This window comes from Nasonia vitripennis, chromosome 2 (assembly GCF_009193385.2).
Source record: "Nasonia vitripennis strain AsymCx chromosome 2, Nvit_psr_1.1, whole genome shotgun sequence".
Taxonomy (NCBI): domain Eukaryota; kingdom Metazoa; phylum Arthropoda; class Insecta; order Hymenoptera; family Pteromalidae; genus Nasonia; species Nasonia vitripennis.
The window spans coordinates 26,902,312-26,919,342 of NC_045758.1; the positions used below are offsets into that span (position 1 = coordinate 26,902,312).

The 17,031-nt window shown below is 46.9% G+C and overlaps 1 protein-coding gene across 4 annotated transcripts in view; it reads right to left on the reverse strand.

The window, feature by feature from the left end:
• Nucleotides 1–17,031, reverse strand: part of LOC100677798 (dachshund homolog 2) — a 218,506-nt gene that overhangs the window by 103,541 nt on the left and 97,934 nt on the right. For 3 of the 4 annotated variants that reach the window (XM_016982883.3, XM_016982881.3, XM_016982882.2), the window contains exons 3-5: nucleotides 11,188–11,226; nucleotides 7,149–7,380; nucleotides 3,854–3,916 (exon numbers count right to left, since the gene is read on the reverse strand). In XM_016982883.3, coding sequence (XP_016838372.2) covers nucleotides 3,854–3,916; nucleotides 7,149–7,380; nucleotides 11,188–11,226 — 334 coding nt within the window. The remainder of the gene's footprint in view (nucleotides 1–3,853; nucleotides 3,917–7,148; nucleotides 7,381–11,187; nucleotides 11,227–17,031) is intronic. The other variant, XM_016982880.3, reaches the window with a different exon arrangement.

The window sequence follows — 17,031 nt, forward strand, 5'->3', positions numbered from 1 at the left end:
TAACAATTCTTCGATGAAATCTCGCTTCAAACAATTAGTTGCAATAAAGCTAACGTCCTTGACTATTACGTGACTGGCAAACTCGCTCCACATTATCAGAGCACTATAGAAGTGGCAAGAAAAAGAAACAGTGGAATAAAAATGAAACTGTGTAAAGGACACTCGCACAATAAGAACGAGTATATTTTTAAACTCCAACAATTCCGCGGAAACGCACGTCCTCGCGTATAAATATGACCAAAAACTAAAGAATCGGCGACGCATCAATCACTCATTACCTCATCCTAAAACCGACGAAAAGCAAAAGCCCGCAATAATCTCCAAAGCAGCGGCGCGCAAGAGAAAGGGAAACGGCAAAACGTTGCGCGCAGCTGATTCGCATCAATCACGGATCCGGCCGCGGATATACATTTGCTGGAGCGCCGAGGGATTTAGCGCCGCGAAGCGTGTCGGCGTCGACAGGTAGTCGCGCGCGCAGAGCGAGCCGCCGCCGGCCACTATCAAACGCCCCGATCGCCGAATGGAATTAACTGCGGCGCGCTCGAGACCGACGGTCTTGTACGGGCATATAATAGGATAGAGCTCGAGATCTCAGTGCGGAGAGAAGGGGAACTGGCTCGATTGTTTGTGTGACCGAGAACAAAAAATTACACCAAATCCTATCGGGTCTCACAATACTGCGGAAAGAAGCGCAACCACCCCATTCTTCGCTGCGACGAAAGAAAAGGAGCTACTCTTACGCGCGGGGTGCGTGCGTGTGTGTCTCGTCGCCACTCGAGATCCTCTCGAGGCGCGGCGAATCGATCGGTCCTCGAGGATTCTTGGAGTCAACCGCGGAAGTCGAGTGTCGACTGTGTATAACGTCAGGGGAGAGGGTAGATCGCCCCGAGGCTCTTGACTTCCTTCCTTCGACTTTCCTTATCCGTTTCTATTAAATTTACACGCGCTGACTCGAGTATTTGAATAATCCGTGTTTTTCTTACGGGATGGATGTATCTAGAGCATTTTTTCTCTCTCAAAAGCTGCGTATCGCGTTGCGGCATTTCGATCGCGATGATTCATCCGACTACAAAACCCACATCGTATAATCGTGTAATTACAATCGCCGTTACTTTTCTCGGACGATTAGCGACGCGACGAAGCCGCCACACCGTGTGATGGGCGACTGATGCTTTATGAATATTATTTTCCGTATAGCTCGGCGGCTGCAGATGTCTTTTCCGATATAGAGCGTCATTATACCGGCGCCGTAATTAATGACAACGTCTCGAGAGACAAGTGAAGGAGGAGTCGGCGAAGCGCAAAAATGCTAGAGGCGGCGGAAGGGGCCAACGAAGGGTGAATCGCTTATCAGATAAGGAGCTGCGGGAAAAGCGTCACGACACAGCGTCGTGGCTCATGCTCTTTCTTCTCTATCTGGCTCTGTAAATACTGCTTTCGATGTACTTCCCTATCGGTCTCGCTCTTTCTTTCTCGCGTATCTGCTCTTAAGTCTACCTTGTGTCCAGCACTTTCCGTCTTTATACCTTGCAAGTCGTTTTTAAACGTTCGCACATATAGATGCATTGTTATCCACGAGAAATGTAAAATTAAGAATAATCGCAAAACAATCAGTCAATATATCAGACGCATTACAAAAACAATCTCTTCCCGCGTCATCGCCACCCCCCACGCGAAACTTCGCCTTATGTTCTCAGACGCGAAACATCTTTGCGCGTATCGAGGACACACAATGCGCGCGTGAATTATGCGAGAATGACTGGGTAATTTTAAAGGTAGGAAGCCAACATTAACGGAGTCGCTCCGCTAGCGCTTGCATTGATACCCGAAAATTCGCGCAAGCAAGCAAGAAAGAGAGGAAAGACCATCATTAATATTACTTACTGCTACCGGGGTAGAAGCTGCCTTGTCGAGCCGATTTTCAACATCTCGCGCGTGTCTTGGAGTTGGGCAGACGAGAGAAAGAGAGAGATAAAAAGAGAAAGATAGGGAGTGGAAAGTATGAAAAATGCGAAAGTCTGTTTGAACAGACGTAACACGCATTAAGACTCGGGTAATTTGTATCAACTTGGAGAATTTTTTCTCCTCGTTTTCTCAATAATCTTTCTCTTTTTCTTTCAACAATTACTCCAAAAATCGGTATCCGAACCAACATCGCATTACAGAAGCAAACGTGCGAAATCCTACGCAGTCACAGGCATATCGGAGTAGAGATTTAATTAGCCCGAGTTGGTACAGCGAAACGTCATAAATAACCAGCTGGCGAGCGGGCGCGTAATCTGGCAGCGGTCCGCTACAGTAGTCGAAAGAGACACGCGCAAGCACGGGGAGTCGGCGGCTCCGATGGATTAGCATAAACAAATCATCAGGATTTACAAAGGCAAAGGTTGGCGCCGAAAAGGTCGCCCTCTCGTCGTGTCAAAGGAGACGCGCGATTAATAATCCCGAGAATCACGAGAAATTAATCAGGCCTCGCTAGCAAGCAAGCTTCATTATATTGGGCCGGTTCATTTCGTTGTCGTTTGGCTTTTTAAACTAAAAATAATTCGAGGCACTTTTTACACTGTATAATACGAGCCTTGCGCGCACACACACCCCAACGATCCTCGGCACGGCGCTTGAAATCCGACGTGAAGGGTTAGCGGCAGAGCAGGAACGACACGACATACCAGGGCGTATAGACCCGGGACGTTCGTCGATGTCGTGGCGCTTCCGATAAATCAGCATTAAGCGTCGCGTCAAGTTTCCGCTCGGCTGTGGCGAGTCCGCGAGCTGACGCGGTAATGCCCGCATGATTTGTATCCCGTTGTATCAAAGAGAGACAGCCAACACTACACAGCGCGACGCCAAACACACATCCCTCTCACTCTCTTCCACGTTGTATGGGGCTCAGAGTGTCTCCGTTCTACCTCTCTCTACCTCGAATCGAACACACGAATCGGTCTCTGATCCTAACCACTTGTCACTTTACGCGACGCAGATCATCGTCGCGACGGGCCTGCTTCCACCATTCGGGGATTAAATCATTCCAAGCTTTTTCTCCATGCATAAATATACCGATATATATAATCGCGCTGTATTGTACGGATTTTCCGATCGCAGATTCAATCCGGCGAGGGGACTCATTACCGGCTGCTAAATTAATTCCCGCCCATCGCAGTCGAAAGAGTATACACACACACACAGGCAGGAGCCTGAAGGGAGAGAGAGAGAGAGCGGCCGAGAAAAAAAGAATCGGAATTCACGGCGGGAAAACGGACACTTTGAATGGGCGCCGCGCGGCGTTATTTCCAATTCAGAGGCCAGCAATGACCGCTCACTCGCAGCTCGCTCTCTATTTGCTCGTCAGCCGGACAAACGCGTATTGTGATTTCGGGCCTTTGACTGGCCGCTCGAGCGCCACTGGCGCGCGCAGCGACGTGTGGGTGCGAAAGCCAGTAACCCACGGACGAACGAGCAGCAGCAGCAGCAGCAGCTGAATATTCATGCCAGAGAAAGGGGTGGTAGTGCTAGTGGTGGTGGTGGTGGTGGCGAGGCGATCGAGCGCCGGACGAAATCGGACTTGTTGCGACTGACACTGATGTAAACCTTTGTTTATCCGTAGCCGGCCGAGCGCAGAGTACATACACCGAACAGACGGACGGCGGCCCACCCCCGAGGCTTTGCTTGACGCTGTGCTAGCGTGTGTGTGTGTGGCGCGCAGCTTTTTACTCTGACTCGAAGTTCGAACGGGGCTTTGAATTTAAATTGTTTTACTTTCGCGCCGATCGCGAGTTGGATATATTTACTTTGGCACTTTCGGTCGCGCTGATGCGGCGCAGAGTCAACGAGTTATATGGCTTTTTATGCCTACCTTTCGAGTTGCTTCACGATGTCCTCGTAGGCTGCCCGGCAGTTGTCCCAGACCGCGCCGGATCTAAAATAAAGTGAACAAAGAAAAGAAAATTATAAATAACAAAAATAATTGTAAGCTTCTTTCTACTCTAAAATTACACAAAGTATAATAACGTGTCAATATTTTGCTTGTATCCGTATAACCTTCCTGATGAGCCGAGGACCGGCTGATTAGCATTTGACGGAAAAGCACGAGAAACCGAGCGGAGTCGACTTGATTAAGAATCTTTTCGGCGGCGTTTAGCTCTCTCACTCGGTGTCCTTTGATTCGATTGACTTTGAAGTCGCGCTCGCGCGCTGATTAAAAAAGAGAGCGACCGGCCCACGCGCAAACAGCGATTTTCTCTTACTTTATTTTCCAACCGCCAATCATAGAGGCCCAGCCCCCATCAGGGAGGCCTTTAATTCGCATGACGCTTGCAGGCGAATTAAGACGTGGAAAATTAAAACCGACTGATTGGGACAGTGATTAAAAGGCAAACAGAGACGCGAAGGACGCTGTGTAGACGCGTATAATTAGTTGTTCCTTTTCGCAAGTCAAAGAAAAGTCGTTTAGTTCTCTTTCACATACATTTTCTCAAAACACCTTATCCTCCGGCTGTAATCAAAAGACAATTTCCCTCGAAGATCTAAAAGAAGGGGGCGTCGTGTGTGTGTGTGTGTGTGTGTGTGTGTGTGTGCGTGTCGGAATACGTGTCCGGCGCGCTTATAGACGTCGCCGTGCGTCGAGAAAAGTGTCCTCCCGCGACCGCGTCAACGTCGTCTCACGCGAGACACACTCACTCACACACACAGAGAGATGGGGTTGCGTTGAATTAATCATATTCCGGTGTTTGTCGTGGCGCCCCTAGACGTAATCCGTCTTACCTCCCGATCTCCCTCCCTCCCTCCTATCCGCGCGAGCGAGCGATAGATTTGCATTTTAATTAAAAGCAAAGCGCTGAAATCATAATGCGGAACGTGCGGCGCCTCCTCCGCATCATTATGTATACGCGTGAAAACTCGATCACAGTATGGTGAGCCCTGAAAAATACCACGAGACGTTAGAGCTCTCGCTGCTCTTATCAATTTTCTTCGAGGGTTCCTCTTTTTTTCTCTTTGTCGTCGTCGTCGTCTCTACTTTGGCGTTTCCATTTTTCAGTCCGCCTAGCGCAATGTATGACTTACGCGCGGTTTATGCTAAGCGAGACTTTTTATATAACAAGGAGAGATTTTTTTCTTCGCGCCTGTCGTTTGTTCGCGTCTTCTGATGCTGGAAATTATTGAATTTGAATAAAATTTCGCACTCGATTAAACAAATCATTACAGTCGCTTTTCGTAATAAATCTATCGGAATTCTCGACAGAGTACAAGCTGCGCAGCTAAAGTCGTCGAGCTTTAAATCCTCCTCAAACTCCTTCGCGAGTTGAAGGATCGAAGGACGACGAAGACAAGGGAAAGTGACAAAGATCCTCGGGTCGACGGAGCCGAGAGAGAGAGAGAGAGAGAGAGAGAGAGAGAGAGAGAGAGAGAGGCGGACTAATCCAGGCATTTGTTAACGCGTTTCTAATAGACGCTCTCGTTAAGCTCTCAAGCTCCATGAGCTTCGGCTGAGCTAATTGCTACAAGTTCTTGCAGAAATCGCGGCTCTCCCTCAGCGCAAACAAAACGCTCGCGAAACTTTCTCGATTAGCTTGCCAAGCTAGAGATGCGAAAAACATCAATCCGTCACCCCGCGACTTTTCAATAACCGAAGTCAGTTCGAGGACAAAATTACAGACGGCACACCAGCGCCTCTAATCCTCGTCAAAAAGGTTTATAGCTGCGGAGCGAAACACGATAAACCATCTGCAGCGAAAAAAAAGAAGAAGAGCGTCGAGGCGCGCAAAGCAGAAAGCCGAGGATTAAAGGCATAAACGGACGTGCGCGCGCGCGCGAGCGCAGATCTCCCCCGCGCGCGACTTTGAAATCGAAGGGGCCGAAGAGCGTAACCCAAGCTCCTAAACGCTCTATACCATACTCTTGCCGAATGACCGGGGAGAGCAGGGTGCGAGTATTATACAGCTCACGCGCGAAGAAACGAAACGGACTCGAGCAAGAAAGAGAGAGAGAGAGAGAGAGAGAGAGAGAGAGAGAGAGAGAGAGAGAGAGAGAGAGAGAGAGAAGACAGCTCGCGAAAGAAAGAGAAAAAGCGTGTATATAAGTAAGACTCGAGACCCCTTCGGATTTCCACGGCTTCGTCTTCGCTCGCGAAATCCTCTTAAAGTTGTATTCCTCTGGCCTCGCCGCTGTCTCACTGTGGCGCACTCGCTCAGTTACTTATATACTTATATACTTACTTCACGCTCGCGCGCGAGGCGTTATGTACGCGGACGTATAGCCGAGCAAGAGAGAGAGGAGAGAGATAACTTAAAACAAACAAATCCAACGAATCCAATTTGCCGGAGCTGCTGCACGTGTATTATTGCATTATGTGCAGTGCGGCCGCGGACGAATGAATACGCCTGACGACCTTTGAGAGCTCGAGAGCCCGCAGCCAATCGCGACGAAGCTGTACGTGCATTGGCGGCGAGTGCAGCGCGAGAAGAATATGGACGAGAAGTTTTAACTTTTGAATGTTTGTATTGTACTCGAAATTCGAACTATCGTTGCTATTAGGCTTGTTGGGCGAAATTAGGGAACGAGAAAGTAAATCACGCGCGTATAATTCTGCACCTGTGCGGCGTAATGATGCATAAAACGCGCGCCATAAATCACGCGGAGAGAGCATTAACCGCTAGCGAGTCGAGAGCTAGTTTTCGATTCTGAAATTGATTCAAATGCGCTCGAGGGCTCGAGCGCGATTTTCTGAGAATTCGTTTCTACAGATTAGTCTACAATTCGCACGTTTATGACTTTGGGAATAATCTGTGCGCCTCTTGTCGCTTTCGTTCGTCACTACTCAACGCTATGAACCAAAAAGCTTTCTCACAGTAAATCAAGCAAGAAGACCTCACGCTACCGTCGCGTAAAGACACACACACGCTCGCACACACCCGTGGAGCAATCAAATCCTCGCTCCTCAATTTTTCCCTCGCGTAAACACAGCAATCCAGCCGCGCACAATAAATTTGCAAACTCCTCTTCAAGGCAAAGAAGCAAAAAAGGAAAAAAAACACACAGCGTACGCCACCAACACCGTTCGACCGCACGTTCGCGAAAATAACAATAATCAGAGTCGGTGTATATACGCTCTGAAAGTGAAGAAGAAAAAAAAAGTAAGATAAAAGACTCACCTCGCAAGCGCTTCCATGTTGGTCATGTTGTGGTTGACCTTGAGGCCCTGCTCGGCGGCTCTCGCCTGGGCCTGGGCCTGTAGGTGATGGGGTAGACTCGCCGGGGACAGAATGGCCGTGTGACCGGCGCCTGGGTGGCCGCCTAGCTGCATGAACTGCATGTGGCTCAGGTGCGTCGGCGGATGATTGTAGCCGTTAGCCAGCAGCGGCGATTTCTCCAGTCGCGGCACCTCTGCAACACACACACGGGAAAAGCCAAAGGGCTATTATTCGAGCTATGCACTCTGATGCGTGTACGATGCGCCGCCGCTCGTGTGTGTGTATATATATATATATATATATATATATATATATATATATATATATACACACACACATTCGACGACTATTTATATCTTGGGTGTACATAAGCGAGCTTTTTTGCCTTTGTTGCAGCGGGAATGTCTATACTGATGTGGGTTTAGTGCTCTGCAGTTTTCAGCTAATGGGTTTCCGTACGTACTATTATATGTGTAAGCTGCGATGGTATGCGGGGATGGGACACTTTTATTATTAATAATTTCAAATATACACATAAAGTTTCCAGCACGATTTTCCTCGACGCGAACAAACAAACGAGCTTTGTATCGTCTCACTCTCGCAAGCTCTCGAAACGAGAGGGCAAATCGCTCTCAGATTCGGCAGATTAAAGTCGGAAATCTGTCATTCGGCGAGGACAAACAGCGCTCACGCTCCCACACGCGATGAGTTTCGATGATCGAGTTTTCAAAGTGTGATATCCACTGGAGGGGGTGTCTTCGATTTCCGACGTTGTCGGGGTATAAGTAGCTTGTATAAGTAGCTATTATACACCGAGAGAGAAGCGGCGATAATGTATGCGCGCTCACGTCAGAGGCATTTCTGATCGAGCGACTCTCCGCACGGAATTGAAAGCCCACGCGATTTGTCAAGGAGCTTCATCCAGTTTGCTTATAATTTCGCTGGCTTCGCGCCCCGGGATGAGTTTTATTGATTATCGAATATCGCCCGACTCGATTCGAATGAACAACTAACTCTTCGCGTCTATCTTGTAACCGCAAGTTGTATCGCGTTGCGCAACACATATTCCCGCATATCCGCACAAAACGGCGATTCGTCATAATAACAAGTGTATTATTAAATCAATTGAATCGATTTCAGTCTTACGTCATGCCACGATATCGTATATAATAATCATCCGTATACCCAGAACCGCTTTGCATAGAAATGTTAATCGTCGGCTTTTTGATATAAAATCGCTAAACTCTCGGGGATTCCGAAACGTATAAACGCATCGCCATATCGCAGTAGTCAACGTCTCTCGGGGAGAAGACCCCGAGAGAAAGAGTGTATCTCTGCCCTTATAATTAACGAACAGGCGCGCGCGCAGCTCGTTACGGGGGCCCTTTTTTCGGCGAATCGGCATCCCGAGGATCGTGATATATGACGACAGGCGCGCGCGAACACCAACAATTGTCATTTCGCTCTCTCGGTCGGAGAGAGGTAAAAAAGCCTGTATAATAGTTAAGAAGAGGTCGAAATTCGCGGGCTTAATAAAGTGAAGGAACAGAGGCAGCAGAGAGAGAGAGAGAGAGAGAGAGAGAGAGAGAGAGAGAGAGAGAGGCAAATGTTATACAGAGAGCGAGAAGAGGTGCCTATTCATTACAAATTATCTAAATGGCTGTGATTTCGGGACGGCGCGCGAGTCGGCTTGACGAGTAAGTGGCGGGTTCCCCTGCACTGCCGAATCGGTTCTTTCGCCTCTTTTTCCCTCTGTCTGCTCCTTCTTCGGGACTGCGATGAGCCGCAGGTGGAGAATCACTGCACATCTCTCTCGGTCTCTCTTATACTCTGTGACCGGGCCCTAAAATTGGACTTATTACAACTTATAGAGCGCGATTTGAACGCTTCGGCTCAATAACATACATTATCCCCAATCCATATGATTTAATGAAATCCCTCTAAACTCTCCACTTATGGCTTTAGTCCTTCGCGCGCTTCGCTCTCTTTCTTCTTCTTCGTCTTCGTTGATCTCGAGGCAAGGGAATCGCGCCGGCGATGCTTTATTTTCCCTTGAATCAACGCACACGTACTTCGCGCAGTTAATGCGATCGATTTTCTCGAGATCGTGATGAGTGCAAGGGCTCCTCTCGTGCGGCATAGTGTTATTGAACGTTTATCGGAAACGTTTCGCTTTTTGCGATCTCCTCGCGAATGTAATGCCAGATTGGATTTTGCGCTTTTTTGTTGCTTCCGCAGAATCGAGTATTTTCTTTTCTTTGCTTTTCCACGTGCATTCGCAGTTTGTAATTTTTTACTCCGAAATATCGATGCAAAATAAAATCGTTACGATACCTATACCGATTCTTCACAACTGCACCGCGGCAAATCAAACAAATTGCGAGCAAAGCGCGCGTATCAGCGAATCTTCACTGCTACTACAGAGCCAAAACATAAGCATTTAATCGAGACTCCTTTATTCAGGGCTCTCATGGGCAATCCGACGCCTCTCGCTATCTGATGTATAAAAGGAGCCTCGATCGGATCGGATCTCTCGAAGCCCAGGCAGCTGCTCGTTGCGTTCGCTTCTTGCCGCTGCTGCGGACGATTCCATATTGTCGAGGAGGAGTTCCATATTGTAAGGGAAAGAGGAGTCCCGACGAGATCCTGACTTTTATTTCTGGTCATTATCGCGCTGCGTTGTTATATTATGTTACATTAAGTCATAGGAAAGTCGTATCTTTGTGCACGGCCGGCTTAGCGGCGTCAAATATTAGCGTGGCGTATACGAGAAATTATAGGCTTTCCGGGGGGAACTATTATGGGGAATAAATTTCGCTTTTATCATCGACGAGCCTATATTTTATTTTCTGTGGAATATTTGCATGTCTGCTTGAGAGATGCAGAATCGACGATTTTAAAAAAATGTTCCGACAGCTGTCGCGCGTGATAAGATTGAATTGAGCGCGTCACTTTTTAAACGCACCTAAATGAATAATGAACAGTTCCCGCGAATGTGCATCAGTATCTCAAAAAGCCGCCCTTCAAAAACTTCAAAAAGCGCCAGCCCTTTTCATTTTAACCTAATCAGCCGCGTATCTGCATATAAACGAAGCCGGACTAATTACGCGCCGACGCGACTGCATTTGCATTTGATAAATAAACGAAGGAACGGGCTACTCGCCGAGAGAGAAAGAAGGACAGCAGAGAGAGAGAGAGAGAGAGAGAGAGAGAGAGAGAGAGAGAGAGAGAGAAAAAACAACTAGAGCAGCAGCACTTCGTGACTCTGATTTTGACGAGTCCAGTGGGCGGCGGCTGGAGTAGCTGCAGCGACGATAAAACACAATTTGGCCCTAAAGAGCCCGCGCGCGATCTTCGGGGGCCCCATCAACGCTTCTTTTGATTGTGCGCCGCGATTACCCTTTCTCCCAAGCATATATATGTATATAAAACGAGTCGCTCGTATCTATCTTTCTCCTTTGGATTATTCATTCGCTCTTTCTCTCATGCGGTGTGTACAGCTGATGAGGTGACAACCCGTAATTATACGGGTCTGGGGCTTCGTAGTGTCTGTCTGAGTAGTGCCAGTGGAACGGAGAATGAAAAGAGTTTTGGCTTATACGAGCAGTCGTGAGTATTGTTTTTTTCCTGACGAAGCTTCATTGTCTTTGAACGGGTTTTAATGGTGGAAAAATTGCCGCGGAAAATACTTTGATTAATTGGTTTATTGACGACTCAATCATTGTGCACTGCGTGTGTATATTATACGACGATGCGAGACAATAATTCAAATATAATTAAAGAGTCTGATGAGAAATGGCTCGTTGGTCCATCCGATACGCTTATAAAAAGTATCAGTAGCTTCTTTTGATTATTCTTTAATGATCCTTTCGTGTCAAAAGGGACTCAAATCACTCTTTTTCGGGACATGTTGTTAATGAAGGCAGTCGCAAGAGTTAGTCATTACAAAGCATCGGGAAATAAGCTCAAGTTTCAGATTTAATAAAAGTGTTTATATTACCTAAACCGAATCGATAAGCTAGGTGATTTAGGTCCCTTTCTGAAACAAAATTGAAAACTTCTTGTTATTTTTCACACAAAGCAACGAAAACAAATTGAAATAAAAAAAATAATGTCTCAGTATTACAGTTTTAACGCTACTCTTATTTATTTGTAAATACAAATTTCCTTCTAAGCTTTCATAACGTACTTCGATAGAATTATACGAGCTGCTGCATTCTAACTAAAAACGATCTCACTCGCACATCCCCCAGCAGATCTTTGTTAATTTACTCCGCCAAGACAAAGAATTCAGTAAATCACATGCAGCCGGGTATCTAAGACCGAAGGAAAAAAGAAGAAAGACATAGAGAAAAGGGCTCGAGCACAAATCCTCTGCATATATATATATATATATATATATATATATATATATATACTACCGAACAACAACCGAGGCAGTACTTCTTTCTCTCAGGCTGAGGCCGCGTTAATTACGAGAGACGCGAGAATAAATTGCCGGGCTAAATGGGACTCGCTCCTGCCTCATTCGTCTGCCGCGAACCCGCATTTACTCCACTTGTATACAGTTTCATTTTAGTCTCTCCTGCCGCACACGCGGAAGTGTTCATAAGGAAAAGTTACCCCCGATATGCACATATAGCAAATAAATAAAAACTCAGTTTCGTAATATTATATACAGGCGTCACGTCGTTTATTAAAGATCAGAGACGAATGACACAGGTATATAGCCATAGGTAAGTCCGCAGCGCGAGCGAGAGAGCAGTCCGACGGCCGGAGCCAGGCAGGAGTGTCAAAGCCATCGAAGCGTGGAAAGGGACCGGCTAGAGAAGTAGGTGGCCGAAACGGGCTTAAAAGGATTAAATCTGGCTCATCGAACCGCGAAGCGAAGGATGGTAGTGGTAGTGTTAGTAGGAAGAAGTGCCTTTGCCGAAATTCATCGTTTGCTCGGACACTGCCCGGATTCGTGACTTCCGTCGAGCTCTCTTTGCCGGTGCGCCATATTATATCGACGAAGGGATGAGCATAGAGATAGTCGCTGAAAAAAATGAAAAAAATCTCGCGGGAGAGAAAGAGACGGACGACTTGAATTTTTGCCGGGCGAACGAGTCGCGGCAGCTCCGATGCTCGCTCTAAACAAAGGGACCACAGCCACGTGAAATTATTTGGAAAATCTGCCCTTTGTACCTGCGAGCCTTTCTCTTTATTGTTCTTAACGAAGCAGAGGACGTTGCTCTCGTCTTGATCTTTTGTTTCTATAAAAATTCGGTTAAATTATCCTCATTAGTGCGAAGCGACAAGTTTTCAAACAAATTAAAAAAAAATCCTCTGCGGGAAATGATCGATCTCCCGATGCTCGCGATTCCAGTGAGAGGAGCGCAGAGAGTGCAACGCACACTGGCGTTGCGCGCCATCTACGTAAATACGGGAAACGGTTTCGCGCAGAAGGAATCCGGTTTTTCAAGTAATCGTGGGTCTGCTACACGCTTCGCCAGAGAACCAAAGTCTAAGCGCCGCCGCTGCTGCTGCTGCTCGGGTATGCGCTTCGCTTCGAGACTTCTCTTCTCCTCTTCCTTCTATATTATACTGCTTCACTTTCGCCGCTCGAAAATTTTATAGATTCTTTTTTTCTTCGCTGAGCGAGCATCCGGCTGAAGTTATGCTGATTTTCGGCGAAAAATCAGCTTTGTCCGAGCAGCGAAGAAGTCAGTTTAACTTCAAATTAGCGGCGGGCTTTAATGGTTTGTTGTAAACGTCGAATTTATCATTTTTGGATTTGGATGATTTTTTTGCCCACTCCGCGCGCCAGACGCAATAAATTTTAGCGATGCTTGCACTTTCGGTTTTTTTAGAAGCGCTACTAGACGGTGGATTGTGATTTGGAATCTTGTCAACGGCTCGCGCGAAGTATTTATTATGATGAAGCGAGAATAAAAGGCTTCACGCGTGTACGTATGCGGGCTAAAAGTAATTACAACAGTGGAGACTGTACATAGAGCAGGTGCGAAGTTCCGCGGCTTATCTTCCGTATCGCGCCACTTACTCTAATTGATTTATTTGCTCTACTACTCGTCACACTCCGTATGTACGTAGTGTACATAAGAAAGCAATTATAATTTTAAATCAACTGAAAGCTCATTTTTCAAGGCTCGAAATTCCTCCAACAATGACACAACGTTATATGCACTCTTTCGAGATACGCCTACAGGTAAATTCATAGGAACGGCATAATATTCGATCCTGAAAAACGTGCATGCGCGGCGGTATCTCGCATCTATTCATTACAATGTAAAATCGTGTTTGCACTAACAACTCGCACAAAACAATTTCCTCGCGTTCTTCCAACAGCGGCAGCAGCTGTCGGCTCCTCCTCCTCTTCCCGTAAGCAAACGTATACACACACGGCGACACGTATTGAGACATAGACTCACTCGCCTTACAGCCGATAAACAGAGTCTCCGCGGTAAACGAAGTCAAGTAGACTACAGCGGCAGAAAGAAGCAACCAATCTTCTTTCAAAGTCAGGACACGACGACAATGTAACGCGCCGTCCTGCACGTCTCCTCTCTCTCTCTCTCTCTCTCTCTCTCACTCTCTCTCACTACACAGCCTGTCTGCTGGCTGTCGTAGTATTTGTTCTTCAGCGGTGTGCACATCGCCTACCTCGTGTCTGCAACGCGTCCGCCTTCTGTCTCAGGAGAGTGAGAGAGAGAGAGAGAGAGAGAGAGAGAGAGAAAGAGAAAGAAAGAGAGAGAGAGGAAGAGACTATACACGCGCGCGCGGAGGGCAGTAAACCCTTTGATATATAGTCGAAGCTTTTTAGAGTTCTGTCAGCCACGCCCACAATCAGCCTTAGTATTATTTACACTCTTCGTGCAGTTTGCGCTCGCTCGCGAAACTCCTCCTGCTCCTTTTTCTCTCCCACTCGTTTCGCTGTCTTTCGCTTTGTCTTCTTCACTACTCCGATGCAGTCTCTGCAGTGTATAGAAAGAGGGTCTAGGCAAATAGTCGGCTACTTTTTACATGTTGCTCGCGCGTATATCGTTGAGATGAGAGAGAGAGAGAGAGAGAGAGATAGAGTGTGTGTGAGGGGCTGCTTCGCCGCGTGATGGCTGCGACGTGCGAAGAAAAATTTTTCGAGAGCTCTCGCTGAGATTCGATTATGAGATTGTTGAGGGCCCAGAGATTTACGATCATTGCGGTGATAGTTTCGTTTCTTAACAAAGGATTCAAGCCAAACAAGGAATAATTTACTGTGTTGAAATAATAATCAAGCAGGGTATAACTTCTCACGGTGAATATATTTATTAATACAAAAAAAGGAACAAGAAATTAGTACAAGTATGACAGCGTATTTGGACAGAAACTAACTGCTATTCTCCGCTGAGGGTATTACAATACCTCGATGACGCGGTCCTACGGCTGATCGCAAGAGGGACGCTGCCGATATCCAGGTACGCGACGACGCGGTCGAAGCGAGAGCAGACGAACCCTTCATAATGGCCCCTGCCGCCTACCTGGGTATCATAAAAAGTGCGCACTAAGCGAAGTGTGCGCTCCTACTTAGTCCCTAATTGCTGTATTTGTCGCACGTATTTTTCGTAGGCAACAAACAGACCGCGTCTCCGAGAAGCTTATCATTATAAAACGAGCAGATGCGCTGCCGAGTTCGGCGATGGACTCGGCACGGCGTCTGTTCTTGGGTTTTCCCAGCTACAATAAAACTAGAACTAAATAATATTTCAAAATACTAAAATTAAGTTTTAACAAAAACTCCAACAACTAGTTACAGCTGGAGATATGTGAGGAGCAGCACAGAGCGAGATATATGTATTGACGGCTCCGATGTGAGTTTTGCCGGAGATATCTGTACTCGATTCCAACTGCTGCAATTATAATGACTTTTACTTCACGTACGCCAACCTCGAACGGCATTTTTGTATTTTTTCAGCGATCATGTTAATAAGTCCTCATTAAATAAGCATCACGAAGCAATTTAAAAATAATTTAAACCCCAGAAAATTGCGCGAGAAACGGAACGCGGCGATTGACAATCAGCAAGGCAAAGAGAGCGCAAGCCCTCAATCAGCAGACGCGTAACCACCGAGTGTAAAATCAAAAATCCATAAAAATTCCAATCTCTTTCTCAATCTCGCGATCACACACGGCGCGCGCGTATGTATATACGAGAGCATAAAGTGAGTCGTGGTCCGTCGATCCCGCGGGCAGGCAAAACCGGAAAGGATACTATATTCTACTACAATCTTTTTCCCCCCTCCGTCATCCGCTACACCACGAAACTGCGATTTATTGTAAATGATCCGTGCGCCGCGCGGCGCGGAGAGGGCAAAAATGATCTTTTCTCGCTGCAACAGCAACACAGAACGAGAGAGAGCACAGCTAATCCGCTGCATAAACATGGCATTGTGGCGCGGTGTATACTCGGGCCATTATATATATTTTGTTATATTAATATCTTCCGATTGGCTGATCCCAGTAAGGCGCGCAGGTATACACACGACGACGGCGGCGGCGCGAAGGAGAGAGCGAGAGAGAGAAGCGCTGACAGACGGATTTCACAGTGAGTCTCGGCGGCGACGTACCGGTTTCCTTTATCGCACAATGCCCAAGGATCTTTCTCCGTGCGGCGAGCTCTGCTTCTGCGCCTTTTTTTTCTTCTTACTATCCACTGCGGAGATACGGAGTAGGTTGATGCAGTCCGACTGACTGTTTCTCGGTCTTCCATTGATGCTTCCTTTATATCGATCAACTATATCTCGCGTGGATTCGTGAGCCTAGTCATGCGTGAAGCGTGTTGTTTTTTTTATTTTGAAAGAAGATATAGCTCGCTTCCGAGGTATATTCGTTGTGATCGATCTCGTCTTTGAACGCGCCTCAATATTATTCGAGCCAAGTAAAAACAAACGCATCGTCGATGTTTCATCGTATTTATAATAGACGGCAACAAATTTATCAATCAAACCCTCGCGAAAACGCAATAATACACGTACCGCACGCACACAGGCGGCTCGCGCCGAGAGTTTTAACGGCCGGACATTTATTCGCGAGCGCGCAGCATTATACCGCGTACTGTCCCGGCGCGCAGCGCGTCGTACTTAGTTGCTGGAAGGGCCGCTTTTTACGGCTCGACGCGGCTTTATGTCTTATGATGCGCCATATGAGTCTGACTGCTCTGAGCGATTTAGAGAGGCCCTCGCGTTTAGGTACATACGCACATACACACAGTTGATGTGCTCTCTCTCTCTCTCTCTCTCTCTCTCTCTCTCTCTCTCTCTCTCTCTCCGGTACATACGCGCTCTCGGCCATTGTTTATCGTTTTATGCGGTAATTAAAATAAAGAGCGTGTATTCGCATAAAGACGCAGCTTTTCTACCCTCCTTTGTGTTTCCTGTGTATACATGTATATGGGTATCCCTCCTTTATTTTGTCCTCTATTTTACAGTGTTTTTCTCGCCGCACAGCGCAATATTGCAGCCGCTTCCTATTTGTATGTGCGTTCACAACTTCCGCTACGAAGATGCATTTTCCCAGTGATTTTAGTTACTGATGTAAGTAGCTATATATACAGGGTGTACTAAATTAAAATGTCTCAAGCTCTCTGCGGTGATTTTTCTTCGGGCTCGCTTTCTCGCTTTTTTTTTGTTTTAACGGCTCGCCGTCGCGGCGTTTTTAGAGGTACTTTTACCGAGCTTTAGGTGTCGCGGTTTATAGGCCGTATCAGACTTGTTAATTGACTGGGATTTTCGTTAGTGCAGCAGCCACGGTTAGGAATGTTTTTTTTACTTTGGTGAAATAAAAAACTTTTGATTTCTATACTGTATTT